Genomic DNA, 12,277 nt, shown 5'->3' on the forward strand with positions numbered 1-12,277 from the left:
TATGTTATAAAGTTGTTTTATTCAATAAAGTATATCAAACTTTTTCCTAACACAAGAAACGAATTATGTATACAACTTTTGATTTCCACTCGATGATTTGTTTTAAAACCTCTAGAGTTTCCATGTATAGGCTACAAGGTAGTTTGTTTTTTGTTTGTTTTGGGTTTAACGCTGTTTTTCAACAGTATTTCAGTCATGTAACGACGGGCAGTTAACCTAACCAGACAGTGTTCCTGGATTCTGTACCAGTACAAACCTGTTATCTGCAAGTAACTGCCAACTTCCCCACATGAATTACCAGAGTTGGAGGACAAATGATTTCAGACACAGAATCTTTTATCAAATTGTCACGGAGAACATAGGCTCCATCCGGGGATCGAACTGGCAACCACGCGATCCGTAGACCAATGCTCTCTCTACTGAGCTAAGCAGGCAGGTTGGAATTAACATGAAGTGCTACATATATGTACTATTCAAAGAAAAACATTTAATAAGGCAATATGCAAAGAAAAAGTTATGATCCTTTGCTTTCTTACTCAGCTATAGATAATCAAAATAAAAAAGCTACACTATTCAAGCAAAGTTAAAGAGGGCCATATTTATTACAAATGGTTCTTGACCAACTTAGTTATCTAATAACAATACACAATTTTACAAAGTCTGAAAACTATAGTTCTTAGTTTTTTTTTAAAGACCAAGAGAGCACCTGAATTTTACAGATTCCTTCAAGTATTGGGTAATGGGGCGACACACAGAAACAAGAGGGCCAAGATGGCCCTAGCTTGCTCACCTGAAAAACACACCATAACAGTGTATACATGCTTTACCTAGTGTTTTTCATGGAAACAAATATTCTGACCAATTTTCATTAAGATTGGACCAAAAATGTGGTTTCTTAAATGTAAACAAGTATTTTCTTTAATTTGACCTAGTAACCTAGTTTTTTCAGCCAAGATGACCTATGTTCCAATTTTACTTAGACTTGATCAAGGCAATCAACCTGACTAAATTTCATCAACCTTAATTGAATAATACAGCCTCTTAGTAATAATTGCATTCACAAGGTTTTTCTTTGATTTTTTTTTTTTTGTTTTTTGACCCCAGATGACCCATATTCAAACTTGACCTTAATTTTATCACAGCTATCATTCTGACAAAATTTCATGAAGATCAGTTGAAAAATACAGCCTCTATCGCATACACAAGGTTTTTCTTTAATTTGACCTAGTGACCTACTTTATGGCCCAAGATGACCCATTTTCAAATTCAGCCTAAATTTCATCAAGGTTATCATTCTGACCAAATTTCATGAAGATCAATTGAAAAATACAGCCTCTACCGCAAGCACAAGGTTTTTCTTTATTTTGACCTACTGACCTAGTTTTAGAACCCAGATGACACATTTTCTAAATTTGCCTAGATTTCATCAAGGTTATCTTTCTGACCAAATTTCATGACGATCAATTGAAAAATACAACCTCTATCGCAAACACGTTTTTCTTTGATCTGACCTAGTGACCTAGTTTTTGATCCCAGATGACCCACTTTTGAATCTGGCCTAGACTTCATCAAGGTTAACATTCTTAATAAATTTCATGAAGATCAGTTGGAGCATACAGCCTCTATTGCATACACAAGCTTAATGCTGACAGACTACAGACAGACACTGGACATTAAGCGATCACAATAACTCACCTGCTCAGGTAAGCTAAAAAAGTTATCTTCAATATTAAGGTAAAACCCTTGTGTGTAAATTAAAAATCTTTAGATTGCCTAAAGGTAGGTCTTAAGAACAAGGTACCAGTTCAGCAGTACTCAATGCTATATGCAAAAACATTTTAACTAGTCAAAATATTATAGAGATAGAACCTAACATTTTCATTGATAGAAATACATTAAAAAATGTATGATAGTTTTGCTAATATCAATAACAGAAATTTTAATATTTAATTCAAAGTTGTGATCCGCAAAGAATGTCAACTCTTGCCTTGGGCTAGTACTTTAAAGCAGAGATATTTATTAGTTTACTTCCCTTGCAATTACACAATTGAGTAGAAAACGAAAACAGTTTAAGACACAATATTATACATTTTTGCACAACAAAATTGTTTAGGATTTATTAATATGTGTTTGATTTACCCCTGAAACACTGGTTCCTATGATTTTGTCAACTTACTTATGGTAAAAAATAACTTTTAACAAGCCGATAAAAAAAATGAAATACCAGTAAGTATAAATAGTGCAGATAATACAGTTTTGCTTGTATCAAAATGTCACAATAGAAGCACTTTTGTAGTACAGAACACCTGGTAGGATTAGTAAAGGTGCAATTATACTGATCTCTTTTTCCTATGCGTAAATATTACACTTTCAGAGAACATATTTGCAACATCTTTATTTATCTAAATGTAAAAAGCCCATGTGGTGATCCCACATCTGGCAAAAGATACAAATTTAAACAAACACTAGCCAGGCTGTTTGTAAAGAAAGTTATGTCTTTCCAAGAAAGAGACATTTTTTCGCCACATTAACTAAATATTAAACTATACATGAATCACTGAAGTATTCTGTTTAGAAGGTTTTTATAAACACTTTGATATACACATACATGTAATTTGACAACACTTCAGACAGATATTTTAACAAGTGCAGGTCTGAAAAGAATGAACTTCTTTTGAGTCTGGATAAAAAAATGGGGCATTTTTGAGAATGACCTTTGACAATTCTTTAAGAATTTCAGCAAAATGTAAAAAAAAAAAAAAATACTAGGAAATTTTAGGGTCACTCAAAAACCTTCATCTAATGACTGAAACATCATTGGTAATTGATTCTATCATTTATTTACAAATAATTATGATAAATTTTACAACTATAGTATACCACAGGTCATTTCATATCATAAACTCGTTTATAAATTGATTACTGTTGCCTGAAAAAAGATTTGTTGTAGGACATGTGGCACTAAATCAATGAAGGTTTTTCCATGTTTCGCCTTTTGTTTTGGGTTAAACGCCTTTTTTCAATAGTATTTCAGTTATGTAAACTGTTAGCTGTTTTTTTTTTAAATGATTTCATTTTGTTTTTGACCTCATGTTATTCAATTCTGAAATGACCTAGATTTAATACAGACAACAGTTTCTGTTAACAAAATTTTATGAAAATCAAATAGAAATTGGGACCTCAAATGTTATAATGTGACCTGTGACCTATTTACTGACCTCCGGACCTAGTTTCTGTCTTGTCTTAAGATTTCACACAGGCAAATATTCTGGCAAAGTTTTATGAAAATAAAGTAGAAAAACCTAATATACTTCAGTGTCTGTCTTGTCTTAGATTTTACAGACATACATTCTAGTAAAGCCTTATGAAGATCTGATTAGAAACTGTGGCTTCTAAAGTATTAACAAGATTTTTCTGTAACTGACATGGTGACCTACTTTCTGACCCGAGATTACCAAGTTTCAAATACGTCCACAATTTTACGAAGGGTAGCATTCAGACCAAAATTCCTGCAACCTCAAGAGTGCAAACAGCAAAGATGCTGTCTACACACGATGCAAGACACGAGTGTTGACAGCAAGTTACAATATCAAATAACAGATTTTATAAAAAGTCTGACAAGTTAATAAAAACCGTCAGACAAAAGGGCTGAAATAAAACAAAACAAGAGCTGTCACTATAAGTGACAAATGCCCCCAAAATGAACCCAAGAATGCTAAAGTTTTCTGTGCGAAATATGCCAGAATAGTTTAGGTATGACTCATTTTGTGACCAAACAAAATAAATGTTCTCCAAACATAACCTTAACCTTGAAGCTATGTTTCTGGGTCTTGCCCATGACACATCAACCCATTACAGGGAACATTATAAAGTGCCAATTTTAAAATTCCTTGATGAATAGCAGTTATTGAATGGGCAAGAAACAGACCCTGTTAACTTTTGAGTTCTAAGTGTGACCTTGACCTTAGAGCTAGGGGTCTGGGTCTTACACATGACATAATGTCAAAATAGAGAACATTTATGCCAGGAAATTTCAAAATCCTGTCATCAAAGGCAGAGTTAGGACCAGTCAAGAAACAGACTGGTCACCTGTGTGACCTTGACCTTGAAGCTAAGGGTCTGGATCCTGCACATGACACATCATCTTATTATGGAGAACATTTATGCAGTTGTTTCAAAATTCCTTTATAGATGGCATGAACAAGAATCTACACAAATGGTCACACACCCAGACAGACGGACAGTGCAATTTTAATAAGCACACCTTGTGGGGGTATAAAACAACAAACATACAAAAATTTATCAATCTCGTTATCAACAGCTTCATTACACTGCATACAAATTTATACAGTTTTGTTACAAGCTTGATTTTTCTTATCCTTTGCTCTCTGAAGCTCCCTTTGTTCGGCCAGTAGCCTAGTTCTTACGTGGTCTTTTATCATTCTCCATGATCGACGAGAAAGAACAGGATGTTCTTCTAGCAATTCCATACATTCCAACTTTTTGGGCACAATTTTTAATTTGAAGCATCGTTTTAGGTCAGTTTCCACCACTTTTTTTTCCTCTTCACTCCAAGGTGTTTTAACTAATTGCCGCTTCTTTTTGCCTGAAATAAAATAACATTCACTTTAGGCGGACAACAATCCACGATGTAATTCCATTTTATCATATCTAGTAAAAAGAAACTTAAGACGCACTCAAAGATTTGATGAAATTACAACATATTCATTTCCAACAAGCTACACAAAGAATATACATATGACACTGAAAACTGATATAGATAGTTGAAATAAGTGTTACATATTGGTAAGAAAAGGAAGAAGATTGCTGTTGTTTTTTTTTCACTTATTTTCAAAGGCGTTAAAATGGAATTTGACTCCCTTCTGTACAGTATTTTCAGTAATTTATCAAGATACCTTGCAAAGTTCATATGTTAACTAGAGCTATCACTACAGGCAATCAATTGCCCAAAACCACAATCTGATACAACAGAAGTCAAATATTTCGCTTTCGATTGTGACACTGACCTTGACTGACTTTGGTTGTACACTCTCCATGTCGTCTTGATGAGGTTAACAATTGATATTAGTTTTATGAAAACCTTCCCCGTAGGTAAAAAGATATTGAAGGGATATGACATAAGCTACTGACCATTAACCATCAAAATTAATGTGACCTTTGCTTTGAACATCATAACCCGGAACTCGAGATATGCATCCAGTTTGTCCTCCGAATAACAGGTTAACAAATGATGCTTATTTTATGAAGTTCATTTCAGAGTTTCAGAAGGTATTGAGTGGGCAATTTCTTGATCTTGAACTTTGCAACCCTGTCATGTGCTCCACACACTAGATGAGGTGAGCAACAGAATGGTCGTATGGCAACATTCAAGCTATTCATGGTGGGGGAAAACCCTAGGTGCCCTTCCAGGCATAACTTCATCACAGGTGACACCTGTGTAGACCACAGACCTTCTGTAAGCCAGCTGAATGGCTATCTCACATGAAAAATTCTACACCCGAAGTGAGACTCATCCCACTCGACAATTAAGGCCCGAAATGAATGTTTTTTTTTTCTGTTTTTTTTTTTTTTGGGGGGGGGGGGGGGGGGGGGAGGTGACCAGGTGAGGGTACAAAACTTCACATGCTGATTATAAATATTGATGGAAAATTTAAAATGAACAAGGCAGTCTAAAAGACAGCTAAATCTCCCACCACTGTTATGGGTGGTGAAACGGTAAACATTTGACCCTGAGATGTGACCTTGAACTGACACGGCTGACTCATGAAATATGCATATTGTCTTGATGAAATGATTAATTGACCTAAGTTTCATGAAAATCCTTCTAGGGCTTTAGAAGATACAGAGCTCAAACCATTGACCTTGAGTTGTGACCTTGACACAAAATGGAAGGCTCAAACCTTAGACCCTAAGTTGTGACCTTGACCTTAAGCCTGCATAGCTGACTCATGAGTTCTGCACATCATTTTGATGAGGTGATAACATGACCCAGGTTTCATATGAATCCTTCAAGGGGATTAGGAGATACAGAGCTGACACAAAATGGAAGACTCAAACCTTTGATCCTGAGTTGTGACCTTGTCCTGACCCAAAATGGCTGACAGGCTGACTGATAAGTATATCATCTTGATGATGTGATCAGTTATACACGTTATCTTGATGATATGATCATTTGAACCAAGTTTCATGAAAATCCTTCAAGAGGTTTAGGAGATACAAAGTGGACACAAAATGGACGGCTCAAACCTTCGACCCCAAGCTGTGACCTTGACACCGTGTCAGTATGGCTGGCTCCTCAGTTCTGCACATTGTCTTGATGAGGTGATCATTCAACCGAAGTTTTATAAACTTTCTTCCAGTGGTTTAGGAGATACAGAGTGGAACAAAAAAATGGAAGGCTCAAACCTTTGAGCTTGAGTTGTGACCTTGACCTTGAGCCGACATTGCTGACTCATGAGTTCTGCACACTGTCTTGATGAGGTGATCATTTGACCTTAGTTTCAGGAAAATCCTTCAAGGGGTTTAATAGATATGGAGTGGGCACTAAAGTGTTACAGACAGACTGAAGGACTGACAGACGGACGCACGGATGGACACCATTCCTATAACCCCCATCACTCAGGGCGCGTGATTAAAAAAAATATGGGAAGATGGGGATGCATGATCTGGGGTGGTTGGCATGACTGGGTGGAAGACTGAGGTGGGGGAATGGTACAACTTTGCATGTTGATAAATATTCATGGAGGTTTGAAAAAAAAGTTTAAAAAAGAGAATTTTTCTTTTTTCATTATTATTTTGGGGGGAGGGGGAGGGGTGTGACCAAGGCAAGGTTGTGACCAGGAGGGGGTACACACAACTTCACACGTATATAATCAATGTTCATGGAAAATAATAGTGATTATTTTCGAATGAAAATAAATCCGAAGTTATTTAGGCCAGGAATTATCTGGTTTTTTCTCGTTGGTATTTTTAGATAAATGCTATTTTTAGACAACTTGTCATTACATATGTATGCCATTTGGAATGCTTCGGTTTCAACAGCAAAACTATCTCTGACGTCACATTATCAATTGCAAACATGGCAGATGAAACAGACACAAAATTCTTTAATTTAAATCTGATTTCATCTTGTGAAATTAAACTATCGGGCCAAGTTAAAAGCTTTTGCAGGAAGGCTGGACATCCTGTTAATCTAGAAGAGCAACGTATTGACGTGTCGAATGTTCCTGATTCGAAAAAAATTACAGGTAATATAACATGCAATGGACGAAAAATAATGTCGTCTCTGTTGCTTTCTATCACTGGTTTGAAGAAATAATCCAGGCTTACAAATATAGAGATAATGGAATGAACGTGTAGGGTGTGGTGTGTATGTTATTATATCTCAGCTGGATATATTACGCGATACCGCGGTCATGAATTTGATTTTGAAACAGAAATATTTTTAAGGAAAAACATGTTAATATGTGGTTTAATACTGGTCTGACTTACATGGTAAATAATGAAGCAAACATATAAGATACACGTAGAATTTTAAGTGGGTTGAATTTACACGTAATTTAACCAAAAGACTTTAATGTTCGATATGAAAAGTGAGTAGAGATATTTACCCTGACACCGGTTAGATATTTTACCCTGACACCGGTTTCAATATGTAATGGCAGGTCAGCATTGAAGTTTTCTGTAGGCAGTATGCTGAGCGTATATAAAGGTATTACGTAACATTACTGCCATAAATAACATTAATACTGCCTTTAGTGTTAATTGCATTACAGTGGATTACAGTTGCAGGAAAGAAAACGGTAAACAAACAAATATACATAACAAAAAAGTTGAGTAGTGCACTTTTTTATGCTTTGTCATTAAAATACTCATTAATATAGATATATCAGAGAAGTCATTGTTACAAAGACATTTGAACTAGGACAGCCGATTAGGGGAGGCTACTTTGCGGACTGTCTGGGGTCTTTTTGTTAGGTACATTTGTACCAGGATTTATAGAAGTAATATAGACGAAGCATCAATTGATATTTTTTGTTTTACATGAGAACCTACTTTAATTTCAATCGGAAGATACAGTGGTACGTTTAAATCCCTTTACTTTTGGTTTGAATTACATTTTTCAGATCTGCATTTTGCAAAGGCATACATAGGCCATAAAGATAATTTAGGAATATAAAATTGAATATAAATTTGGTTCTGTTGTTTAATATAAATTGGAAAAGAAATTTTGAATTCACATGTCTCAGGTGATGCTATAGTACAAAACTTTCAAGTTTCGTTGGAATAAAATGTATTTAATGGTTTGATTGTATTATAGTTTGAGATTTTACAAAATGCGTCCAAGTGAGTAAAATGCAATCGTTACCTAAATCAAATGAATAATTTTTTACAATGTTTCGGGCATGAGAAAATTATGAATGGTAATTTTAATTCTGTTTGACACAGGTTTGCATTCTTTTTGTTACATGTACATTGTGTTAAGCAGTATTTATGTACAGGAGTATGGACCTATCTGCTAATTGTCTGATAACCATCAAAAATAGTATTCATTTAAGTTATTGACAAATATAGAAGACTCTCATTTAGTCCCCTTTTGATAGGTGGTGGCTTCAATTTTTGTTGTATATATAAAGTATATTACAGTGAAATTCCTACTTACGACCACGCCGAAATTACGACCGCACCGCTAATACGACTGATTTTGCAAAGAACAGAATATTTCCTTCTTAAAACCAATGGTCGTCTGTCCGAAAATGCGACCAGACCGCTAATCCACTAATGCGACCACCAATTTCAGAACTGTTTAATTTTTTCACACTTAATTAATCACCACAATTACGACCACTCAAATTTTTAGCTCACCTGTCACAAAGTGACAAGGTGAGCTTTTGTGATCGCGCAGCGTCCGTCGTGCGTCCGTGCATAAACTTTTCCTTGTGACATCTCTAGAGGTCACATTTTTCATGGGATCTTTATGAAAATGGATCAGAATGTTCATCTTGGTAAATTCTAGGTCAAGTTCGAAACTGGGTCACGTGCCTTCAAAAACTAGGTCAGTAGGTCTAAAAATAGAAAAACCTTGTGACCTCTCTGGAGGCCATAATTTTCAATGGATCTTCATGAAAATTGGTCAGAATGTTCACCTTGATGATATCTAGGTCAAGTTTGAAACTGGGTCACGTGCCTTCAAAAACTAGGTCAGTAGGTCTAAAAATATAAAAAACCTTGTGACCTCTCTAGAGGCCATATATTTCAAAAGATCTTCATGAAAATTGGTCAGAACATTCATCTTGATGATATCTAGATCAAGTTCGAAACTGGGTCACGTGCCTTCAAAAATGTCAGTAGGTCAAATAATAGAAAAACCTTGTGACCTCTCTAAAGGCCATATTTTTCATGGGATCTTGGGAAAGTTGGTCTGAATGTTCATCTTGATGATATCTAGGCCAAGTTCGAAACTGGGTCACGTGCGGTCAAAAACTAGGTCAGTAGGTCTAAAAATAGAAAAACCTTGTGACCTTTCTAGAGGCCATATATTACAAAAGATCTTCATGAAAATTGGTCAGAATGTTCACCTTGATGATATCTAGGTCAGGTTCGAAACTGGGTTATGTGCCTTCAAAAACTAGGTCAGTAGGTCAAATAATAGAAAAACCTTGTGACCTCTCTAAAGGCCATATTTTTCATGGGATCTGTATGAAAGGTTGTCTGAATGTTCATCTTGATGATATCTAGGTCAAGTTCGAAACTGGGTCACGTGCGATCAAAAACTAGGTCAGTAGGTCTAAAAATAGAAAAACCTTGTGACCTCTCTAGAGGCCATATATTTCATGAAATCTTCATGAAAATTGGTCAGAATGTTCACCTTGATGATATCTAGGTCAAGTTCGAAAGTGGGTCACGTGCCTTCTGAAAATAGGTCAGTAGGTCAAATAATAGAAAAACCTTGTGACCTCTCTAGAGGCCATATTATCCATGGGATCTGTATGAAAGTTGGTCTGAATGTTCATCTTGATGATATCTAGGTCAAGTTCGAAAGTGGGTCATGTGCCGTCAAAAACTAGGTCAGTAGGTCAAATAATAGAAAAACCTGTGACCTCTCTAAAGGCCATATTTTTCAATGGATCTTCATGAAAGTTGGTCTGAATGTTCATCTTGATGATATCTAGGTCAAGTTTGAAATAGGGTCATGTGCGGTCAAAAACTAGGTCAGTAGGTCTAAAAATAGAAAAACCTTGTGACCTCTCTAGAGGCCATACTTGTGAATGGATCTCCATAAAAATTGGTCAGAATGTTCATCTTGATGATATCTAGGTCAAGTTTGAAAGTGGGTCACGTGCCGTCAAAAAATAGGTCAGTAGGTCAAATAATGAAAAAACGTTGTGACCTCTCTAGAGGCCATATTTTTCATGGGATCTGTATGAAAGTTGGTCTGAATGTTTATCTTGATGATCTCTAGGTCAATTTTGAAACTGGGTCAACTGCGATCAAAAACTAGGTCAGTAGGTCTTGAAATAGAAAAACCTTGTGACCTCTCTAGAGGCCATACCCTTGAATGGATCTTCATGAAAATTGGTCAGAATGTTCATCTTGATGATATCTAGGTCAAGTTTGAAACTGGTTCACGTGCCTTAAAAAACTAGGTCAATAGGTCAAATAATAGAAAAACCTTGTGACCTCTGTAGAGACCATATTTTTCAATGGATCTTCATGAAAATTGGTCTGAATATTTATCTTGATGATTTCTAGGTCAATTTTGAAACCGGGTCAACTGCGATCAAAAACTAGGTCAGTAGGTCTTGAAATAGAAAAACCTTGTGACCTCTCTAGAGGCCATACCCTTGAATGGATCTTCATGAAAATTGGTCAGAATGTTCACCTTGATGATATCTAGGTCAAGTTTGAAACTGGTTCACGTGCCTTAAAAAACTAGGCCAATAGGTCAAATAATAGAAAAACCTTGTGACCTCTCTAGAGACCATATTTTTCAATGAAAATTGGTCAGAATTTTTATCTTGATAATATCTAGGTCAAGTTCAAAACTGGGTCACATGAGCTCAAAAACTAGGTCACTATGTCAAATAATAGAAAAAAACGATGTCATACTCAAAACTGGATCATGTGGGAAGAGGTGAGCGATTCAGGACCATCATGGTCCTCTTGTTCTATATGTTACCGCGAATCGCCACGGGAATTAACACGTGCGACATCGTGTTAACACGTTAAGCGTGTACATTGTGTATTTATTCGTTAATTGCTAACAAGTCTTTTAAACGTTATTAAAACAACGTATCAAACTGTTTGATTGTCTGAAATTGTTATTTAAAGATGTTTGGTGTTTTACATCGCTATTTTAACATAAGAAATTGTTGAAATAATTAATTTGTTTGTAATGAGACGAATGCCCGCTGATCGAATTGACTGGATTAAAACTGATTTAATTAGATCTAAACGGTGTTTGTTTGTTATTATTAATGTAAATACATTTGGGATTTCAGCGGAGAATGAAGTTTGAAATTGTTTGATATTGTTGTAATTGTCTTTAATTGAAAAAAATTCAAATCATTATCAGTTAAGTGCGTCCTTAATTAATACACAGTTTGAGTATTTAAGGCTAAAGAAATTAAAGAAAATAAGCTACATATAAATTTAACACTGTGTTTGCCATTATTGCGTCTTGATTGTATTCCAATGTGTTATTATCTGCCAGACCTTCCCCGTATAGCCTTGTCCACTAATCAGACCAGACCGCTAATAAGACCAGTTTTACAAAGAACCGTGGGTGGTCTTAATAGCGGAATTCTACTGTACTATATATCTTAGTAAGTCTACGATTTTGTTTTCCCGCAGTATCTACCAAGGGTTGGAATGTTGAGGAACATATTGGAAACTTTATTTCCCCAGGTTTAATATCGATTAACTACTTCTTATAATTTCCTTGTAAAAAGTGCTTAGAGTATATAGTGGTAACTTCACATGTCGCTTATTACCGTACAAATATGTAGGTCATTTATTGCAAAGTAAATTTGCGTTATATCTATACCGAGAGCGTGTTAATATGCTGTTAACAGAAAAATTTGAAGACTGATGAAAAACTTCAAAGTACAAATGTACAGTGTATATTGAATTCTTGTTTACATAAATAATTTGTTGACAAATGCTTACCCATGGATCGTTTATTAGTTGTAGTCTGTTTATATATAAATATTAAATATACATGTTCTGCTAGAAACTGAAGTCAGTCTGAATCATT

The 12,277-nt window shown here is 35.4% G+C and overlaps 1 protein-coding gene across 3 annotated transcripts in view; it reads right to left on the reverse strand.

Moving 5' to 3' along the window:
* LOC123557703 (uncharacterized) overlaps positions 1–12,277 on the reverse strand; it is a 169,666-nt gene continuing 157,389 nt past the window's right edge. For all 3 annotated transcript variants that reach the window (XM_053544064.1, XM_053544065.1, XM_053544063.1), the window contains one exon: positions 1–4,606. In XM_053544064.1, the coding sequence (XP_053400039.1) occupies positions 4,344–4,606 (263 nt within the window). In that variant the 3' untranslated portion in view covers positions 1–4,343. The remainder of the gene's footprint in view (positions 4,607–12,277) is intronic.

Source organism: Mercenaria mercenaria, chromosome 5 (genome assembly GCF_021730395.1).
Source record: "Mercenaria mercenaria strain notata chromosome 5, MADL_Memer_1, whole genome shotgun sequence".
Classification (NCBI taxonomy): Eukaryota; Metazoa; Mollusca; class Bivalvia; order Venerida; family Veneridae; genus Mercenaria; species Mercenaria mercenaria.